Source organism: Dryobates pubescens, chromosome 9 (assembly GCF_014839835.1).
Source record: "Dryobates pubescens isolate bDryPub1 chromosome 9, bDryPub1.pri, whole genome shotgun sequence".
NCBI lineage: Eukaryota > Metazoa > Chordata > Aves > Piciformes > Picidae > Dryobates > Dryobates pubescens.
Window position 1 is genome coordinate 26,362,587 of NC_071620.1, and position 22,138 is coordinate 26,384,724.

The following is a 22,138-nucleotide window of genomic DNA, read 5'->3' on the forward strand; positions in this document are numbered from 1 at the left end:
GCATCATTACACCTATTCTGTTCTGATACTCCCCTAAAACTGAGGCATATTATAAAATAATGGCTTCCTCTTCAAACCAAATTTTGCAAAAAAATTGTACTGCTTATCTATGAGGAAAAGTGTGCATAAACCAGTTCCTGTCTTGCACAAGCACATGGGACAACTACAGTGTGCGAAAAGTATAGAGGGCCAGCACATTAATGGTACGGAAGGGAAAAACCATCACTGTGATACTGAACAGAATTGCAGGTGTTGGCAGAATACTGATTGGCAGCACACCAGTGATATACATAATTTTATATGATGTGGCAACTTATAGTGGCCATTTGGAGAGGTGCTGTTAGAGGAACTAGTGCATGCAGACCTTTAATCAGAAGAATGTCTAGACAGCAAACCAACAAAGATTGAACATCACATTATTAAACCTAATTCATATAGAGTGATCATGACAGTGTTCTGACTTACGTTTCCCTTTATGTACTAAAATAAAATAGTTTTGTACATCCCAGATCCCATTAACTCTTTAGGTAGTGGAATTCAATCATGAACTTGTAATACCTTACTAAACTGTTGGCCGTGTCGGGATCTTGTGCTGTTACTGTGCCAATAGCAGTCCCAATCTTTGCATTTTCATAAACTTCCATGACATAGGAAGGCATAGTGAAGAGAGGAGGTTCATCCACATCACCGACAATGATCTTCAGCATTGTTACATCTTTGAATGGTCCCAAGTGTGAAAATCGGAAATCGAGGTGAGTATTGGCTCCTTCTATATTCAGTGTATATGATTTCTTTTTTTCGTAATTGAGGGGCTGTTGGGGGAAAAAAAAAATTAACAATGACACTCTGTGCTTTCCTTTAGATTGCTAGCAAGCTAACGACATCTTTCCTGTTTAACTTAATCCACATTTCTCCATGTTACTGGAAAAGAACAATATTCTTACAGCTGCTGTCATACTTGAAGCAGAGGGATATACATGGCGCAGGATGGATTTAGGTTTTATCTACCACAGAACTGTGGGCAAGGTAGCAGTTTTGGAAAAAAACTCAGAGTTCACAATGAGCCTCAGGTTCTTTTCTTTCAGGATAATGTAAAGTCTCTGGATTTTATTACCTTTTGATCTTTATTGGTCAATGCTAAATACTGGAAAAGATAGAAATTGATGTATCCCAAATGAACTTAATGTCTTTCATTAACAAGTTTAATAGACTGTGATAGGGATAGTAAAATACCTTTGGGCATCTCTTGTCTTAAATCCTCATCTGAAAAAAAACCCCAAAACTTCTTGAAGGAAAGCACTCAGTTACCAATAGAAATAGGAACTTACATACGTAAGAATAGTGTAATGTGATAGTGTTCTTCTCTAATCACAGATGGTGCATCTCTATATTCTAGACCATTTTCTTCTCAATTCTGCACCAGCAGGAATGAGACACAGAGCTTCAGCCTGTCTCATCATGCACTGCTGTGATGTACATGGATTATACACCCATAAATGGAAAAAAAAAAAAATCTGCAGCTTTTATGCAATTTACAGGGCCTAATATTTGAACAAAATTCAATAGAAGTAAAATCCTCAGTTGTATCATGCACCAGAAGCACTACTGTCACATTAATGTTGCCCTGTTATTAAAATCGATAGGATTTAAGAAGCTGGGGGTCTGACTCATCTGACATTTTCTTTCTTCTAAGTCTCATTTCCAGCCTTCTGTTTACACACGTGAAAATTTAGTCTCCCTTGGTGAATTTTGCTGACTTGATATGTTTATCTTAACTCTACAGTAGCGTGCTATTACACTGCCTTAGCAAGATATAAGATAAACATGATATAATCAACTCTCAAATTTTCCAGTGTAAGATAGTTACATTATGCAGTACAAGGGAGTAAAATGACATTTAACATAAAAGTATCCAAGTAACGAAGCTTCATTAGCATATACAGAAATAAGCAATGTTTTTACTGGAAGTCATGTTTATAGGTTGGATTCTTCTGTCTTACTTAAGTAAATTACTATTTTTCATAGAGACAACATAGAGAATTTCAGGTGGCAGGTATTTTTTCTATATACTGCCTGTAAGTTCAAATTACCAAAAAAGCTTCAAAAAAAGAAGAAAAAAAAAAGAAAAAAGTTTGGTTCCAGGTAGTCATAGAACAGATCTCAATTTTCAAATTACTATTACTATTTAGCCTGGAGAAGAGGAGACTCAGGGGTGACCTTATTACTCTCTACAACTACCTGAAGGGAGGTTGTAGACAGATGGATGTTGGTCTCTTCTCCCAGGCGGCCAGTACCAGAACAAGAGGACACAGTCCCAGGCTGTGCCAGGGGAGGTTCAGGCTAGATGTTAGGAAAAAGTTCTGTACAGAGAGAGTGATTGCCCATTGGAATGGGCTGCCTGGGGAGGTGGTGGAGTCGCCATCATTGGAGGTTTTCAGGAGAAGACTTGATGGGGTGCTTGGTGCCGTGGGTTAGTTGTTTAGGTGGTGTTGGATTGGTTGATGGGTTGGACGAGGTGATCTTGAAGGCCTCTTCCAACCTGGGTTATTCTATGTATTCTATTCTATGTATTTTCAAATGAGTTTTCATAGATTGAGGATGTCTAAGAAAAACAGTTCCCCAGGATTTATATATGTTATTCTTTGATTTATCCTCTGTATATTGAAGGACAATTCATTCACTCTTTTAATTAATAGTATGAGATTTTTTTTGGGGTCTTTTTCTTTCTTTGGCTCCCTTTCCTGAGTGCAAAATTTTAAAAATGAATGCAAATTTACCATAACCTGACAATTCTACTCCTAGAAAATGTAATTTTTTTAAAAAGGCTAAGGACTGTAAAACTAAAAAATGTATAAACATGGAAATTTACCATAACTTGATGAGTCTACTGCTCTAAATTTTTTTTTTTTAAAGGGTAAGTATACTAATCAAATAAATCCATAAAGAAATATAAGTTTAATAAATTATAACTCAAAAGCTGTTTATTAATTTATAATGAGTTTCTGTTATGAGCAGGGGAATACTAAATAGTAATTTGTATTGCTCTGCAGCATATATATTCTAATGTTAAACAAGTTTACAGCAGGATTGCATATTCTCACTGTTGTTCATTTATAATTTTATACCGACAATGACTAGAATAGCTCATATAAAAAATAATTTGTCCCAGAAAACACACAAAGGATAACACAGACTTATTTTCTTTTTTCTTCCCTTTTTTTTTTTGTTGGTAGCTACTTAATTGGACACATCAACACTGCTTTTATTTTTTTTTTCCTAGAAATCCAAGAATAATCTGTCCAAATAATCAGAAAATGTTAACATTTCAATCATAGACAAAGCATTTCTGCACTTCAATTTTCTTTCCTCGTCTTCCCATAATGTCCCTGAATTAAAGAATCAGACATTGATAGATAAAAGAGCTCTCCTGCATTGTGATTCACAGAGGTTAAAAAACCCACTATTTTAAACAGCATTTTATTTAGAAAGAAAAGCCATACTATGCTAAGGATAACTATTATCAGGGTGATAATTTGTATCTTTAAAAAAACCCACAAACTTGTTCTCTTTTCTGGAGAAGAAAGGAAATTTACAAGCAAAGCAAGCACTGTGATATCCCACAACTCTGAACAACTCACAAGTCCAGTTGTTGCATCATTTTTCATTTTGCTTTTGACAACATATTAAGAAATTTAAATCTGTTTTCAATTTGAATGTACAGGACTGTATTTTGCTGGGCTTTCACCTAAACACTCTGAATGTTTTTAAATTGTCACATATACCCTCTCTAATCCTATGATAATAGATTTGCTCATAGATTCAAGATTATTTTAGGTAACTACCTTACCAATAGGAGGACTTACAAATATATACAGGGTGGAGCTCAAGGGGATGGGGCCAGGCTCTTTTTAGTGGTGCCCACTGACAGGACAAGCAACAGTGGACACAAACCAGAACACAGGAGATTTCATTTAATTATAATGAAAAACTTTACTTTGAGGGTGATGGAGCACCGGAACAAGCTGCCCAGAGAGGCTGTGGAGTCTCCTTCTCCGGAGACTTTCAAAACCCTTTTGGACATGTTCCTATGCAACCTGTTTTAGCAGGGGAGCTGGACTAGATGATTTCTGGAGGTCCTTTCCAATCCCTACCATTTTGTAATAATTATGAATGAGAAGAATATAATTTCCTTCAGCTATAAAATCTTTTGTAAAATGTAAAAACAACCCACAAAACCAACATTCACTTTCATTTTATAGGCTGGAAGAATATAATTGATGCCTACAAGACTCAGTAGCAACAAATTTTTGTGAGAATTGCTAACTGAAGTCTGTTAGTGAAAACTAAAATAATGAAATTATTTCCCTGTGTTGGAAAGGCTTTTTTAAACAAACATTACTTAAACACAATAACCCACCTCCCTGTGTTGTTATAAAATTAAATTTAAATATAGCCATAGAATATAAATTGATTAGAATATAAATTGCAAATTGGCAGACACTTTAGGAAACATTCACTATGAAGTCAGATTAGGAAACTCAAGAAGAAATTATCTATGGAATCAGATTTGTGCATGGAATTCAGTTAAGAATAAAAATAAATGGCAAGAGCACTATAATTAATATGTTAAAGAGACTTGGATAAAAATAAATTCATACAAATCATAACTGTGTGATGGCATAATCAGTTACATTTTGAATCTTTATAAGTGATTCAGTATTTACATCGTGCAGCACACAATACTTGACCATTTAGATGTCAGTTGTCAAGTCAAAGTATAACAGTCTATGAAAACTTATACATTCATTGTCACAGAAACTTTTTATGTAAAGATTAAGTTTGGGTGATGCTTATACAAACTTCAGACAAATTTTACTTCTTTCAGAGAAATCTAATGTGCAAATCCATCATTAAAAAAAACCAAAAACCAAAAAACTTTCCTAATAAATAAAATCAGTAAGATTTAGTTTATTGTAAGTATCAGAGATGACCATTCAAAATGATTTAAATAACTGTTTCTTTCCTGGCATTTCCTTTCTCCCTCCCTGTCCTGTTCTCCTGGGTTAGCACAGCCTATTCTCAAAAAGGACCCCTCTCTCCACACAGACAGAAGGGAAAGTAACAGAAAAAAAACCCTCTGGGTTGAGATAAGGAGCTAAGCTTCACCGGAAATGATATGATACAACACATAATTACCTTAGCCTATTTGCAGAAAAGTGCAGCAAAACGCAGCAGAAGCCAGACACCCCCACCCAAGCATGCAGAAGGCAGCCCAGCGAAACAGACAAACACTCAAATCCAGAAACTGAAAGCACTAACTAAAACAAGAAGCCTCTCATATTAAAATATGAACTTAAACCCCATACATTTCGCTCCAACCAGCACTTTCATTTTGAAGGTGGCATGATGGCAGCATGGTATTGAATATGTATCAGCAGATTCAACTAAACCCATGACATTCTGTACCCCTTACTCTATACCAACTGCATCATTCCCAGCAGCAATTAACATCAAACAACAAGCTTCATACATCAATCACTGTCCATTCTCACTGAAAATGAGGTCTCCTTGCATTAGACAGACTTCCCACTGCAGCTGCTCTGGAGCTCCACCCTGTTCCAGTACAGTCGGGATCAATCTGTGATTAGTCCAAATGGCAGGGCTCTGTTTCCACCTGGGCAGTCAGTTCCAGTGACTCCTTCCACCCCTACAAGTGAAAGTAAACTGTGGCTTGCATTCTGGTGCTCAGCTTCCAACACATCCAGCTGTTGGGATCACCCTGTCACACCAGAAATACAGATGGGTTCCACCCCTTACAGTTTCATGACATCAGAGTACAGTGTGCGTCTATATCTACTAAAGCTTTATACTCTTGTGAGTTCAACGTGCCAAGCCATTGGATCCATGCAGTCCAATAAACCCAGATGTCCCTCTCCTCCATCTGGTTGGAGGCAGGGCTGCAACCTGGAATTCTGACTGAAATTACTCATGTCTGATGGAGATGCTTCAGGAGGATCAGAGGCATTATCAACTTGTCTGCTCTTTTAGGGCAATTTTCCACTGGAAACTGGGGTGCTGGAAACTGGGGCAGCATTCTTCCATGGAGAATTTCCTTGTAATTCATGTACTTGTGCACCTAGGACTGAGGTGGGTTTTCTGTCCCACTTCCTCATGTCCTCCCCATGGTCACATAAATAAAACTACAGGGAATGCCAAGGTGTGTACCTCCCTGATTCTTTCCCTGTTCCTTATGGCTGAAACATGGGGCCACACAGGTGGGGAATACAACTTGTTGTCTTGGATTCACTCCATCTTCCAGGACAGTTCCTCACAGCTGAAACACAGGCCTGTACAGAGGAAGAGAGACCTACCTCACATTGCCAGAGCCTGCTGTCATTTCATCTGCCATTTGTCCTTGGCTATCTTTGAAGGCCAAACAAAAAGACCAAATGACCACTGTGGGCTCTTCATCCTGTTCCTGTGATGACCTTGATTCATCTCCATCCTTTGCCAGATAAGCTCCTTTCCATTTTTGTTTCATTTTCTATACGGGGACAGCAGATACTGGCACAGGCTGCTTCTCTGGTGCAGCTGCCATGTCTGTTGTTCTGTCTGGAGGCCCAGCCACCTTCTCTTGCCCCTGAGCACTCTGAAGAGTGTTCCATATATGTGGGCTAGGCCCCAACACAACGCAGTGATTTCTGTCTCTTGGGAATCTGCAGGCTGACAACATACATTTTTTCAAACATTTCACCAGCTTGTCAGGATTTTGCACTTGTGCAGGGGTGAAATTCCAAACCACCAGAGGTGACTACCATCCTAGGCACTTGCCCATACTCTCCCCTACACTCTGACACTCCAGCCTCGAGTCAGATCTTGAGGTGGTATTCTTGAGAAAGATCTGCTTACTCTGGGTAAAACAATCTGGCAGGCCAGTAACCAGCACAGCAACATCACAGCTCTAAGCCATTCTCCCGAGATGACACACAGCACCACAGAGACCATGTACAGGATCTCAGTACATCAGCTCTCGCTGCCCCCAGAGAGCAAATTCATCAACATTGTGAACATACCCCGGGGGTAAAAAAATATATAGATAAAATTCTTTTAAGAAGCCTCAACCCTTAATTGGATCTTGTCTTTATCTCACTCCTTATTATATCAACCCTTTCATCTCCTGCCAAAATAGACTGTCTAAGGTAAGACAGTCCAGTTTTTGAGTCCCATGTTGGGTACCGAATATAGACTGTCCTGGGTTATGACAGCCTGCTCTCACAAGCCCCCATCTCTCTCTACAGAGACAGGAAGGAAAGTAACACAGAAAAACCCCAACCCTCTGTTTTGAGCTAAAGAGTTGAGATAAAGAGTTTTACTGGAAATGATACAATACACAATTACCTTGACCTATTTGCAGAAAAGCACAAAATACAGAAGCAGTAGCAGAAGCCAGTGACCTGCCCAAGCACGCAGAAGCCAACCCAGCAGGAAACACTAACACCCCAAAACCAGGAACGAGAAGCAGCAGCCAGAACGGGAAGCCTCACAATGTTCCAATCTGAACTTCAAGCCCCAGCCAGCACTTTCATTTCGAAGCAGGCGTGACAGCAGCATGGTATTGAATATTAGCAGCAGATTCAACTGAACCCATGACACCTGCAAAGATTTAAAGTGTCTCAGGAAGCAATGTGATGAAGCTCACACTGTTAAGTTCATGGTTCAACAGATTTACAGAGTAAGTTTTCATTATGTGATCTGCTTATTGCGCATTCATCATCATATTTTAATTATGTACACAGGAGACTTTCAGTGTCTATTGCTTACCTTTTTCAGAGAAAGAATTCCTTCCCTTGTTTCTTTGTCTGTAGAGATAGAGAACACTCCAGAGCCATCACCATTTATAATTGTGTACTTCATGTCTGCATTTGAACCAGTGTCTGCATCATTTGCTTTTATTTTGCCAACTGCTGATCCAACTTGAGCTGATTCAGGAACATACAGTTGATAATGTTCTGGGGTGGGGGGGAGGAAAAACAAAAACAAAAAAACAACAACACAGTAGCTTGGATATTTTCTAGCCAAATTAATGTAGAGAATCATTATGTCCTTGATACACTTCTGAGTAAATGGAAGAGTATTTCATATGCAAAATTGACAAACGAAAAATGAACTTACTTAGATTCCTGAAAGAAGTCAACAGAGAATTGCATTTTACTTGAGATGACTTCATTTTATATTCAAAATCCAAATTAACTCAGAATTTTTTTTTTCAATTATTTTTGCTGTTCATCACATATCACAGAAATTAACTCTGAAGCTTCCTTCACATCAGTATTTTTAAAAGTTTATCTTTCCCATGACCAAAATTAGTTTATCTTCACAAATTTACCATCAAATGAGTAAAGTGAGCACTTTTAAACTCACAAGTATTTTTATGTTATAATTAGCTTTTTGGAAATGTGATCATTTTTGCAACACTTGATCAATATTTTACAATGCTGAATCAACTTCTGTTGTTTTCCTACAGAACAATTTAAAAACTCTTAATATTTTACCATTACCACTTTTTAATGTTTTTGTTGCAGTACAAAATGCTTTGCACACTGATTTTATTTGGTACCCACCATAAAAGACAATGAACATTACAGCTTCATGAAACTACTACACAATTCTGCTCATAGAAAGCATGCATAACAACTATGACCTCCTTTCATTGTTTCTGCAACCTGATAGGTTAATTGTTAGAAAATGTTAAAAAAAAAATAAAAATTGAAAGATAATTTTCTTAACTGTCTCTGGTTTGGATGAAATGTTCTAACTGGCACAAAGTTGTCGGGGAACAGGAATGATCCACAAAGAGAAAAAAGTGGCAAACAATCACAATATGATTATGTAAACTTCCATTTCCTTCTGCCACAAAGACAGCTCAAAGAAACCTTGCCCAATAATGCTACTGCCATAACTCACCAAGGATACTGAAACCTACCAGCACTGAAAAGGAGACCACACATTCAACAGATGTGTGTCCACCAATCCCACCTTCCCTACCCCTAACAATTCCCACCACCCAAATTCCTGCCCAACAGTCTGCATTGGTGACATCACAGGCTAAACTCCAACAGAGAAAAGGGAGCAAAATGACAAATTCTGCCATCACATATCTTGTGAAAGTCTTACATGTATTCCTCTTAGGCATTCTGCAATAATGAAAGCAATAGTCCAGCACTGGTGTCCAAGACATCGTATGTTATATATCAAAGCTAACATGTTACAGTTTTCTAAATCTAAACCAGCTAGCATGATTGCAGAGGTGCCCTCAGTAAGCATGTAGAAAGATAAAAGAATATTTTTTTTTTAATTTAAGCTTCATTCAAATATTAAGCCTGCATTATGGCAGAAAACCACCATTTGTTAGATGGAATGAAAAAAATCTTGAAACTATAGAAATTGCAATTGAATGCAAATAGGTGTTATCACTAAAATACAACTAACTTTAAACACCTGTTACAAAAGAGAAGATTTTATTACAAATGTGTCCAATTCCTTCCTAAAGGTTCCTAAACCCATTTACACTCTTGAATTGTCTTTGCAATGTTATCCCATAATACTAAAAAGCAAACAGTAGTGTGAGAAGTGCACTAAACTCATTAGTCCAAAAGGAAAGACAGGTTTCCTGGGAAAAGAAAAAGGTGTTACTATGTGTAACTTAGATAACTAAGGGAAAGAAGAAATCATTAGCAGAAAGAGATAAAAGGTGTAATTCACCATGGAAAAAAATAAATTACTTAGTAGTTGATTTGATTAAAAAACATGGTTAATTCTTTAATAAATAAATTTCAAAATAAATGCTCTGTTATGCATTCTTCTGCAATGTGTCAGGCTTACAGATGATGTCAACTGGCATTTTCATATTGCTGGTGATTTTTTTCATACATGAAATTATAGTAATGGAGTAAAATAAATTTTGACATTTAGTTTTGTTAAATTAAATGTGAAATGTGGTCTTTTAACATTTTTGCACTGACTAATACATTCCAGATAGAAAAAGGTTGAGGCCATTAAGAATACGTTATGTACAGGCCACAAAGAACATTTTATCTAATCAAACCATTTCAGGAACTAGAAGTGTTATAACCCATATGACAGGGTTAATCAGTGACTTCCAAATAGTCAAGCTTGTTAAAATATATATCCACATGACACTACACTTGGCCTTATTATCACACCCCAAGTATTAGCCATTGGTTTCAGAAAATCATTTTATTGACACCAGCTCAAACATTCTGAAATACTAAAACTTCAATCAAAACACATGTTTGAGATCACTCACTAATTACTTGTCAGCATTTGTGGAACTGAAATGCTTAAAAAAAACACAAACCAACAGATGGAATGAAAACTGTTAAAAATTAAAACCTCTTAGATTTTAAGATCAGAAATATCTCCCAACAAACACCTCACCACTGCTTCACAGACATAGTCTGAAGATCTCATACAGACATGAGCCAAATAGATGACTACAAAAAGTACTATCTAAAAACAACAAACACAGTGGAGGATTACATTCAGCAATGTCACTGTTAGATAAAATATACTTTAGACATTGATTTGGACTAGCACTGGAAATGGAAAATGTTCTTACTAAACAGTAAATCACTGTAATGTTTACTGCTTCAAAGTAGAGGTATTGACTAAAGTCTCATTTGGACATTTCCTTGGGCATTGAAAAAAACATGATAGGACATTATAAATAATGTGAGATGCACATAGTGTGAATATATTATGTTTTAATTTCAATCTACGTGTCTGTCTCAATCCCCTAAAAAACAGTCAGGAAGTTAGAGCCCAGGTATAGTAGGTACCAGTCTGTATCAAAACTGTTTCATCAAATCTGCCCAAGTTGAATGGAGGGTTTCTATGCTACTGGTATCACAGCCTTCCAGGAGACATTGTAAAGCAGAAATTTCTAACAGTCTTGGGGATGCTCTAAATTGTTCTAGGGGAGCTGCCTGGCTGCTAATGGATCAAGATTCTGAAAAGATTGATTTGTGTCTCCATTTTTATGTTAACATTGACTCAGATGCATTAAATTAGTTCATGAAGTGAGAAAATTAATGCCCTTTTCAAGTTAATGTACTGTACAGCATAGTCAAACCACTTTGCAGCACTACAATTTATGCTAAGTGAAGCATAGTTCAAATACATATAGGCAATCTTCATTTTTCTTTCAATAAACTATGTGGTTTATCTGTCATTAAAGTCCAGAATTAACTTATTGATCTGTAGTACAATTTACTTCTCTATTCATTTCCCCTAAATGCAACTTCTAATACTGTGTTTTTCTGTTCAATGTCTTAATTAGTGACATGAATAATGGGTTGCATGTACTCACAGCAAGCAAATGGATAATGTCAACTTTGGGGAAAAACTGATCAGACTACTGGAGGGCAGGGCTGCTCTTCCATGGGACCTGGCCAGGCTGGAGAAACAGACTGGCAGGAATCTCATGGCATTCGATAATGGTGTCAGGGGAGGAAAAATGCTATTCACCTGTATGTGCCTGGGGCCAACTGCCTGTAAAGCAGCTTTACAGAAAAAGAAATGAAAAGGAACTTTCAAAATTTGACTAGAAAAGGCCCTCAGCAACTTTATCTAACTGATCCTGTTTTAAGCAGGCCTTTGGGTCAGATGACCTTTTGGAGGTCCCACAGAAATCTCTGTTCCTAGCATTCATGAAGTTGTGTCTCATGTTTTACTACCAGATATCTCTGATAAAACTGAAGTGCAGATCCAACTGCAGATTGTGCTTAATCTTGCTTTGTGGCTTTCTACAACAAAAGTATTCTTCATTCACAGAGACCTTTCTTTTTATTATATGTAATAGATTGTTCTGGATTTTCTTTTAAAATTGGAGTTTTTTAGAAGTCCATTTCTCATAGTATGTCTTGGGACATTTGTTACATGTTTCTTTACTATGCTTATTTTTAACATAATGAAACCAATTTTAATCCATCAACACTATGAGCAGGATAACTTTTATGATTCCAGAAGCTCAGCCAATTTTATACCTACTATCTTTGTTATGAATATTATTTTTTATGATAACATCCATTTAATGCAGCTAAAATAAGGCAGAAATTTTTAAGATGTGTATTTGGCTTAATCTTCTTCCAGGCCAAAAACACTTCACTTTTGCACTTTGTAGTAACAATGGAAGTGTAAGTCAAGTTATTTCTTATTTGAAAATATGACACTGTATCTCCAAGACTCAGACATTTTGCTTGTCTTGAAACTCTGGAGAACATTAACACTCTTGGGTCAATTTAGAAAAAAAACAACCAACCAACCAACCCGCCAAACAACCCCTCCCCAAACAAACAAAACCCAACAACAACAAACAACAAATCATTCTTCTTATATGCAATAGACTCCTTTGGCTGGAAGACTTGTGCATCCCCATGTCCCCTCTTTTTACATCTCAGTGCAAACCAGGAGTTACATTTGTGCCTAAGATTTTTGTTCCATGCAATTTTATCTTTACAGACAATAAATAAAAGTATCTTAGAACTTTCTCGCTAATTCCAAAAGATCAACACTATTCTGATTTCTTGTAAGAAGTGTGAATCTTATGCCAGTCATGTGTAAAAGAAGAAACAGAAAGAAAACTGGATTTTGTGTGTTTTCAGATACAATACTTTCCTGTAGGTATCGACAAACCAATTCACATTTTCTATGAATATGGCATGGGAAAAACAATATATACACTCCATAATCATCACTAATGATTCACTTGAATTGTTGAATGCATCTGTAGCAGTCTCTGGAACTGCACTGTGTTTAATATATTCTATGCCATTTAAAGAAGGACCATGGACAGCTACATCAGGCAGCTAGGGTCAGATAAGAGCAATAGGAACATCTGCATATAGGATATAATCCATTTGGACTGTGTTTGGTTTTGTGGTTTATTTGTTTGTTTTTCCCTGACATTAGCACAGCTAGCATTGTGGTCTCATTGGGATTTACCTTCATAAAGGACATGAAAATAAAGCCAGTTCTGAAGAACAACCCTTAAAGTGGAGTGGGTCTGCTCCCAGTTCTCCACTTAGTAAACAAGTAAAACAAAAAACCCACACATCCCTCATTTCCTAAACCATTACTGTAAATCATAATTGTTTTGGAATGTGTGATGTATGTAATGAAGAATCTACCTTGTACATAATATTTGTCATAGAAAATACCTAATTAAGTGAAATAAAAATCACTGCCAGACTTCTTCCATCTGTTAGGAGTAGAGCTAATGCACACAGCTGGCATTAAAGATTACTACACAGAACATATACTTTCAACAAATATTTAGCCAGACTTTTACACAAATATATTTTTGCCCTTCCCAATTTCCTTTTATATTTTAATTCTGCAAATTAATCTTTGTCTTAAATTAGCATGTTGGACAAGAATTCAGTTTTGCAGAAAATGTTCAGTATTAACTAGAGTTGTTTTAAAAGAATAGCAAAAAAGTCTTTGAACAGCTCTTAAAATTTTCTCATGAGTTCATCCTTTGAGCTGCATTATGCTGACTCAGTACTAAAAAGATGTTACATTTAATTTTTAAGTAATGCCTGGTTTGGACAGAAAATACATTTATATAGGCTGCAGTATTTCCTTGTCACCTAGCAATATCTTATTTGCTGTCATTTCTTCTGGTATATACATATATGTTACTAATTTTATCTTTTAATGAGATATTAAAAATTCCTTTTCAGTAGACTGATCATGAACACCAGGATCATCCTGTCTACTATTTACACAAAGAGTTGTTTCTGAAGCAAACTTTGTCTTACCATTAGGAAGGAAGAATGATCCTCCCTAAATCTTACGGATGGAAAAATAATCAAATAATAAGATTATAATCTGTCTGTCTACATATATTTGACAAAAAAAATGTTGGCAACATGCTAACTATAATTCCAGGAAAGCATGTTCTAAATTTTGAAGTGCCTATGGAAAGAAACAGTGACTATGGTATATCAAAAACCTTAACTGTGGAACACAGGAATGAGAAAAATAACAAAATAAAATTTCCAGGTTGGCAACTTCACTTGTGAAGAAAGGCAACAAAATTATACATAGGAATTTATGTCCTGAAACACAAAAATATTCCAGTTATGTGCAAGTCTGACTTTAAACCAAAGTTCTATTTGTCCCTCTAGCATGACTTAAGGTCTTAGTAAAAGTCTTTGTGACTATTTAATTACACTACATTTTACCTTTAGTATATTACAGCTTGTAGCTGTTGGGAATAGTCTAAAAGGTACTAAGTGGTGCAGTGTGAAATATGAAAAAGGCATTTCTCTAATCATCATTAAAAAAAAAGTTCTTATTAAATAACTAATATTTAAATGTAAACCAATTTCTGGAATAAAATGCTTCCCAATTCTCCCTGGATACTGGATCATTGCTGGACTCATCATTAGCACATAACTGACACAATGAAAAGGAAACCAGATTACCAGGTAAAACCCAAAACCTAGTTTACAGAGGTGCAGTTGATCAGAAGTCTTAAGTCAAACCAATGAAGCTCTTCTCTTGTTTTGTTTTAAATCTCAGTTTCCTGGTGGTACATAACTTCTACAATCATTTTCATTCAGTAGTCTCTAATAACTTTTAATTTCTGTTCAACTTGAGGCAAATGTAACAAAAGGGCTGAGACATTGAAGACATGATTCTATAAGTCTCTAGCAATTACTGGTTGGATAGAGAAGAAAGTTCTGCTGAAATAAAATCATAGAAAACTCCACTTTGACAGCAGACAAGTAGTCAATCAGCAGGCAAATATTTCTGGACTAGTCACCACAGAACAAAGGAGTATCTTCATACAACATTCCTATTTAAACATATATACTTTTCATACAAGGATGTTGTAAAAAGTGAAGTCAAACTAATTATGCATATGTATTAAGTCTATATACTGCCATGAACAATCAAGCCTCAACAATCAAGATTTGCAAAACATGTTTCAAGCCATGACTTGTACTTAAATTCTGTTTTCTCCTAAAGAACTGAGCTAGAGGTGTCAAATAATAAAATCCACAAATGGGATATCAGGAAAATCATTTCCTTGTAAAATCAGACTTTACACACAATAACTACAGAGCTCTTACACACTGTTCAAGCCTAATAGCTAGCACAAAATCCATCAGTGGAAGCATCTGGCTAGTGTTCAGTCCTGATGGAATCAGCATCTATCAATCCTAAGTAACATAAAAACACCCACCCACTCACCCACCCAACCAACCAAAAAAAAGGCAGAATCCTAAATAAGACTAGAGAGAATTAGTGAAAGAAAACTATACAGAAAATTGTGATGTAACTCAAGGCTAATAACAGTGTCATTGGTAGATGGAAGATTTCCTATTGATTTTCAGATTACTGAAATAAATTCATGAAAATTAGGGCCCTATGAAATTAGGGCCCTCAGCCAGCAACTATGTGGATCCATCAGTGGTAAAACTAACATGAACTGGGAGATACTGATTATTGATAAGCAAAACTCTTCCCATACAAAGTATTGTCGGTCAGCTTACATTGAATAGATAGTTCACTTATAAATGGACTCTATCAAGAAGTCAGTATTGTACATGATATATTGAAGTAATTAATAAGCAAACTGTATTTGAAGTTTTAGGTTAGTCTTTGCTGAATTCACAACCCTTGCCTATTTCTGAGACATACTACTGTGTTTTGCAAGCAGAATTTTAGAGTTATGTTTCCTATACCAAATATTATTACCATGTATTTCAGAATTCTAATCATCAGACTGATAAAATTATGCACTAATGTTTCATATTCTTCCTCCTAGACTTTCTGATATTTTGGAAAACTATAGCTCTTCTGTTACTAATTTCTTTAAAAGACAGTCAGCTCTCTTGAGAATGAGTGCAGAAAAAAACCCACACAGTACATTCACTTAAGGAGATATATTGACAATCTCAATTTCCAGGTTTTAAATACATTATTAAAGTATTTCTATATGAGGGACAAATCCTGCATGCCTTATTCCATACACATGTCTAATGAACACTGATCTACCAAAGCCAGAAAGGTACAATCTTTTAACTATCTACAATAAAGCATGTTTCTGAACAACAGAGAATTAAAGCATTAGTCAGATATGCTTCCCAGAATGTTCTCAAGTACTGATACAGTTAAGAATCAGATTCAAACATCTCAAGTATGGTAACAGAGAAGAGGAAACTAACAAAATGAAAGTGTGGTTTAGCTGAGGCTCAAAGGTTATACATTTGATACATGCAGTTTTGGTTATCACTTCCCTTGAATTCAATTCTGAATGTGACAAGCCTCAGTAAGTCTCAATCAGCATTCCATCTAGTAAGGAAATTAAAGAAAATTTTAACTGAAAATCATGCCATACACACAAAAGTGAAGAAAAATAAACAATGAAGTTATTTCTTTCAGTCTAATATTCATGAACGATTGTTAATAGTTTGTGATGCTAAGACAGCTCGGTTTTAGACTGTCTAGACTTTAGTTCTGTATTACTAACATACACCATTCTTTTGCAAAGGGTTTAAATTGTACTTCTGGAAAAGGAGTAAAAAAGAAATATTGCAGTCATAACTGGTATAGAAATCCTGTGTAAGTAAAGATACAGCAAATGTTTGTACTCTACAGGAGTTAGGATTAGTATTTTCTGTAAAAATGAAACATGTTGTCATACATTTTTTACCTTGATTTGCTAAATAATGAGTTTTCATAAAAAATTGACTGATAGAGTCAATGTTATCTTTTGCAATGATTAGAATCCCTTAAAAATGTATAATCTGAACACTTTATAATTCTTCCATTTCTAAAAAAATAATTAATATTGATAAAGATGTATATGAACCAATGTACAGCTCTGCCTGCCAGTCAGTTTAACATCCAAACCCTTCAATTCAAAATAAAAGAAGCCAGTTCTTGAAGTCTGGTATGTACAGAGCCAATTGTCTCTGAGTCTGCAGGTTTTGCATTTAGAGAAGAATAAATATGGTAAGAATTACCCCCCTCCCCCCCCAATGTTATAGCTCATCCCCAAAGATTAGAGGAGCTAGGGGCAGCTAGACTTGTCTTAACAGATATGACAGTTGTGGGTGCTATAGGAGTGACACCAGATACCGAAACAGCCTGTCTGCTGCAAGTCCAGACGCATTCACAAGACACAATTGGATGCACAAATAGTAGAGTTTATTTATATGCAACACACAGAGATTCTTTAAGATTGACAGTGATAAACACATTAAACTCCAAACTACAAGCTCCAAACTACAATTGCAGTCACGTACTTAATCTCTCTCAGCATAGCTAAGGTCACAAATCTTACTCAAAAAGGCATTCCTTCTGGGAGAAGTCCACGTTGCAGGTGATAAGTGGAGGAATGGAATGGTGGGCCTCCGCCTTGTCCCTTCCAGTCCCCTTGGTACCGTGGCAACACTGACCACTGGGTCTCCACCCAGCCCCTGTGCCTGCTCTGGTCACCATGTATTTATCAGCAACATTTAGCTCAGTATTTTTTTCATTATTTTATGATTCCAACATTTCTACTACCCTGACTGCAGTCACATCCACACACTCAAATTTATCTCAGATTTCAGTACCAGGAACACTGATTGAGGCCCTGGGCACCCTAATCTAGCTGGAGGTGTCCCTGCTCACTGCTGGGAATTTGAACAAGATGACCCTTCCAACCTAATGCAATCTGTGAATCTGTGAATTCTTGTTTCACATGTGTCTGCTGCCACTTGTCATGCCTTCTTCAGTTAAATGTTGAGGTCCCGTGTCATGTTAGGGATATGAATGCAGCAGTCTGTGCTGGAGAGGTTTAGATAGCCACAAAGTCCATCTTGGCATAACAGAAGTAAATCTAGTTCCATGTGGTTCTGAAGAGCTGTTTTCAAAGTAGCTTGCAATTGACGGTTAAGCAGGTGTATGCTTTTATCAGTAGTATTAGCTAATTTTACTACTTGATAGGCTAATTTACATAATCATGTAAATGTAGTAGCAGATCCAAATCCCCAGAATACTTCCATTCCCCAGGTTATTTGAGAGGCTGCTCCTGGGTCCCACCACCCCTCTAACACCTCCCTCTAACACTACTTTTGCCTGTTTTATGCAAGCTACCCAGTGGTGTCAGACAGGAGTCTTTTTCCATGTGGGACATAAGGTTGGGAGTCACAAAGTTGGATTGGGAGGTCAGGTAACCCAGCCCACAAAGAGGTATACACATTGTAATCATCACAGTCCCATATCAAACTATCCCAAGCGTCACCAGAGGCACCATGGTAATCATTATGAGGTGCAAAGTTTGCACTTTTACTGCCTTATGTTTTATGCTATGAATCCAGCACAGACAGACCATTTGTGGGGGATGATATAATCTGGCCAATAGTATTTAACCCACTCATACTGTTTCCAATTGGCAGGATCATAACACTGACTCATTTGATAGTGGGGCAAAAGAGAAGCCCTTGTCAAATGGTATATAACTATAAAGGCCATTGTCAGTCCCAAACCAGGAACAACTGTAGGTATAGCCATTTCTCTTGTTACAGTGTTGGCCACTATATCACTGTGTGCACCAGGATGTATTCATAGGTTGATTATATTGCAGGACATTGGTTGCTCACTCTCAGGGCCATAAATCTGTTGCATCTCATAAGACCCAATGGCAGGGGAAAGATACATTTGTATTTTCATAATATGTACACTGTGGTTTAGGAATGGTGGAAAAAATGAACAGTTGACTAAATCACAGCAGAGAATAAGGATTTACTATTTGAGAGTATTGCTTGTATTCCATAATTTCACCAAGCTCCCTGCTATGCCTGTGGGAAGAATACCCATAGGAAGGGGGCCTTCCACAGACATAGGTAGGGGAAAACAAGCAGGAATGCTGAATTCATTGAGGGCAGCTGCAAATCCCTGTATCTAGGTTAAAACCAGGTTATCATCTAAACCCTGTGTGGCTTGCACAGATAAGTTCACCTATTTTCACTCCGAATATCTTCTTGATATGCTGTCTTTTTCCATAACACATACAAACATTATCAAGCCAAAACACATCTTCCCAATGCAGGCTATAAATGTCATGCTTGCCAGCTCCAACTATAATTGTTATCTAAGTGTGTGAATATGGAAATTGCAGCTAGCGCCTTTGTTCATAATTAAAAGTTATTCTGTCAAAAACATTTGGTTTACAAGCACATACACAAATCAGAAACAAAATCACACCACACATAAACACTAACAATCCCTGTGGACTCGAGGTTAGTGTAGGAGAGTCCTTGGTTCCAGGTGCAGCTTTCTGACATCTGGGATACCTGGAAAATACAAAAGAAAATCTCTTGGCGCCTGTCTAACAGGTACTCATTAAGTTAGAAAGATGGCATTACCCATCTGGTACTAATTCAATTGATTTTTTCAGAGTTAGCCTTTGCTTCCCAATCTGTGGTAGCTTGACTAACACACATTGTCCTGCATAAAAACCTGTAGGGTACTCCCCAGGTTTCTGATGCATATGTGGTGCTATAGTTGTAGCAGTAACATAGAAAGCTTCTTTTTTAGGACAGCCATTTCCATTCCATCTATTGTTTAATTGATAGATGGCACTGGAAAGTCATAGATGAAATCTGGTCCCCTGAGTTTTAGCAAATTGATTGACCAGACATTTGTTCACTCAACAATACCATTAGCTTGGGGATAATATGGAGTATGAAATACCCACCGGATGCCTTCTTCCTTTGCCCATTCTTGTACTCTTGTGGCAGCAAAGTGGGATTTGTTATCAGTTTGCCACAGTGTTTTCCCGTCCTCAATGCGCAAAGGAGGTGCTTTACCCGGGTGACCTTTTTAAGCTGCAGACAACAGCGTGAACAGGCAGTCACTGTTCGCATAATCTTACAGAAACAGACCAGCTCATCCAGTATAGCCTTGCTTTATGTGTAACCATTCAAGTCAGCATTACCATTCACAATCATCATTTATCATAAAAACTTCTTGTGACTAGGTAAGATTATTAACCTGTTGATTAAACTGAGCAACTATAGATGCTGATTGATTACATCCTTTCACCCAACCAATATGCAGTGTTTGTTGTTCTCCTTTTTCTAGCAACTGTTTCCAACTGTCAGTTTGCTAGATTGGTACCCTGTTCACTTGTCAGTTAGTAGCTGCCCAGTCACCTACCCACTCTATAGCACCTTTAAAGACAACATATGGGTCAGTGTAGATATGATCAACACCATGTTTTGCTGGATAACAGAACTGCTTTATGCTCTCCTTGTGTACTCCTTTGTTGTGCTTCACTCAGCTTCTCTCCTGTGAACATGTCCAGAGCCACAGCCTTATAATTCCACTCACTGTTTTGTCTATGTGATGAAGCATCAGTAAACCATACCCCTTTAAGGTCTTTACCCTCTTTCAAGGGAGGTACCTCCCTAATGGGAAAGAATTTGCTAAGTGGGGTTTGAAATAACAAATTGTTATTAATACTCTCCAAATAGGCACACGATTTACAGACTATTGGTTTCTGGGCAATGCCTGCAGGTAGGGCTGTGCCTTTACAGACTACCTCTAAAAGAGAAAGATCCCCAGATGATTATACTTTGTCCCCTTCTTATCTGATGTACTTGATTCACTGCCTGGACTAGAGATAACAAACCTTTTTTGAGGTTAGAATATCTGGTTTCAGTGTCATTGAAGGAATGAGAGCTAAATTTTAACAGTCTCTCTGGTCCTTCTGGCCCTTGTTGCCATAGAGTCATGAGAGCTGTGTTCACTGAATCCCCATTCTAAATGTATTCAATCAGATGTAAAGGGACTAATTGTTGGAAAAATCTTAATTCTTCAGTCAGTAAATCTAATGCAATCTTGTGTTGTTCAGTCCATTCCCATGATTTACACCTTTTAAGCAGTTTATATAAACAACAAGCAATAATCAAAAACCCAGGAACACGTTTGTGCCAGTAAGCAAAAGTCCCTAAAACTTGCTGCAGTTTCTTCTTGATAGTCAAACATTGTCCTTGATCTTTTCCCAAGATGCCTGGGGCAACACAGGCAGCTCCTTTAATCCACCATCCAGTCCTAGGTTCACTTTGCCCAGTGAAATTCCATACTGATCCATCAGGGAGTTTCCACTCTCTGCCACACAACAGATCAAATCCTAAAATACTATCCTTGGTAGCTCCTACCAGAACTTCAGGTTGGGTCAGTCTTTTACCTTCTGGGAGCTGCAAAATAATTTTGACTAATTTTGACTCAGCCAGCAGCTGAATTCCAACAGTTAGCTCTGATGAACAAACCAGACAGGAAATTGAACCTGGACCACAGTGGTGAGAACCAGGAACCTTAACTGCTAAACCACCAGGGGCCAGTGGTGTACAGAGCTATGTCGCAGTGGCCAGAGAGAAGCTGCAGCAACCGTTCTTCCCACCCACACCCCTCCTGGGAGAGACAGGAAGGAGAATTCAGGAGCAAAAGAATAATAGAAAGCCCTGTGGGTTGAGGTAAGGAGAGTTTAATAATACAAAACCACTTGAATTTGTAGTAAGCATGGGAAGAGCAGAACTCAAGCCAAAAGTGGAAAAGAGAAACACCAAAGTCCAGAAGTGAAGAAGAGCCAGCAAAAACTTGAAACAGGATGCTTAACAAGTCACAGTCTGAACTTCAAGCTCCATATTCCTTTTGCCCTGGCCAGCCCTTTCTTTATATAGTGGGCATGACGACAGCATGGTATCAAATATTTATTAACTAATTTTGGCTGAAAACTTGAACAGATGTTTCTTTATGACCCCATCAATTGCAGTAAAACCTACTCTGCAACTGCTAGGTTTCACATTTAGTTATTCTGAAGATTCCTTAGTGACTACTGACCTTTGATCACCTGTATCAGTAAGAAAATATATACAAACTTTCCTTGGCCTGACAGGACACTATTAAGCAGTTGCTGCTGTTTATTCAAAAGACATTGTATAGTGAGAACATAAAAGGTAGGGTGACTGTGCTGGGTTCAACATGAACCCACCACACACAAGCACCAATCTAGAGGATTTCTGCATCATCTCACCTGCACCTGTTCCTGATG

General features: G+C 37.3%; 1 protein-coding gene across 5 annotated transcripts in view; it reads right to left on the bottom strand.

The window, feature by feature from the left end:
• Positions 1 to 22,138, bottom strand: part of CDH18 (cadherin 18) — a 153,816-nt gene that overhangs the window by 33,433 nt on the left and 98,245 nt on the right. For all 5 annotated transcript variants that reach the window (XM_054164472.1, XM_054164469.1, XM_054164471.1 and 2 more), the window contains exons 7-8: positions 7,822 to 8,009; positions 559 to 812 (exon numbers count right to left, since the gene is read on the bottom strand). In XM_054164472.1, coding sequence (XP_054020447.1) covers positions 559 to 812; positions 7,822 to 8,009 — 442 coding nt within the window. The remainder of the gene's footprint in view (positions 1 to 558; positions 813 to 7,821; positions 8,010 to 22,138) is intronic.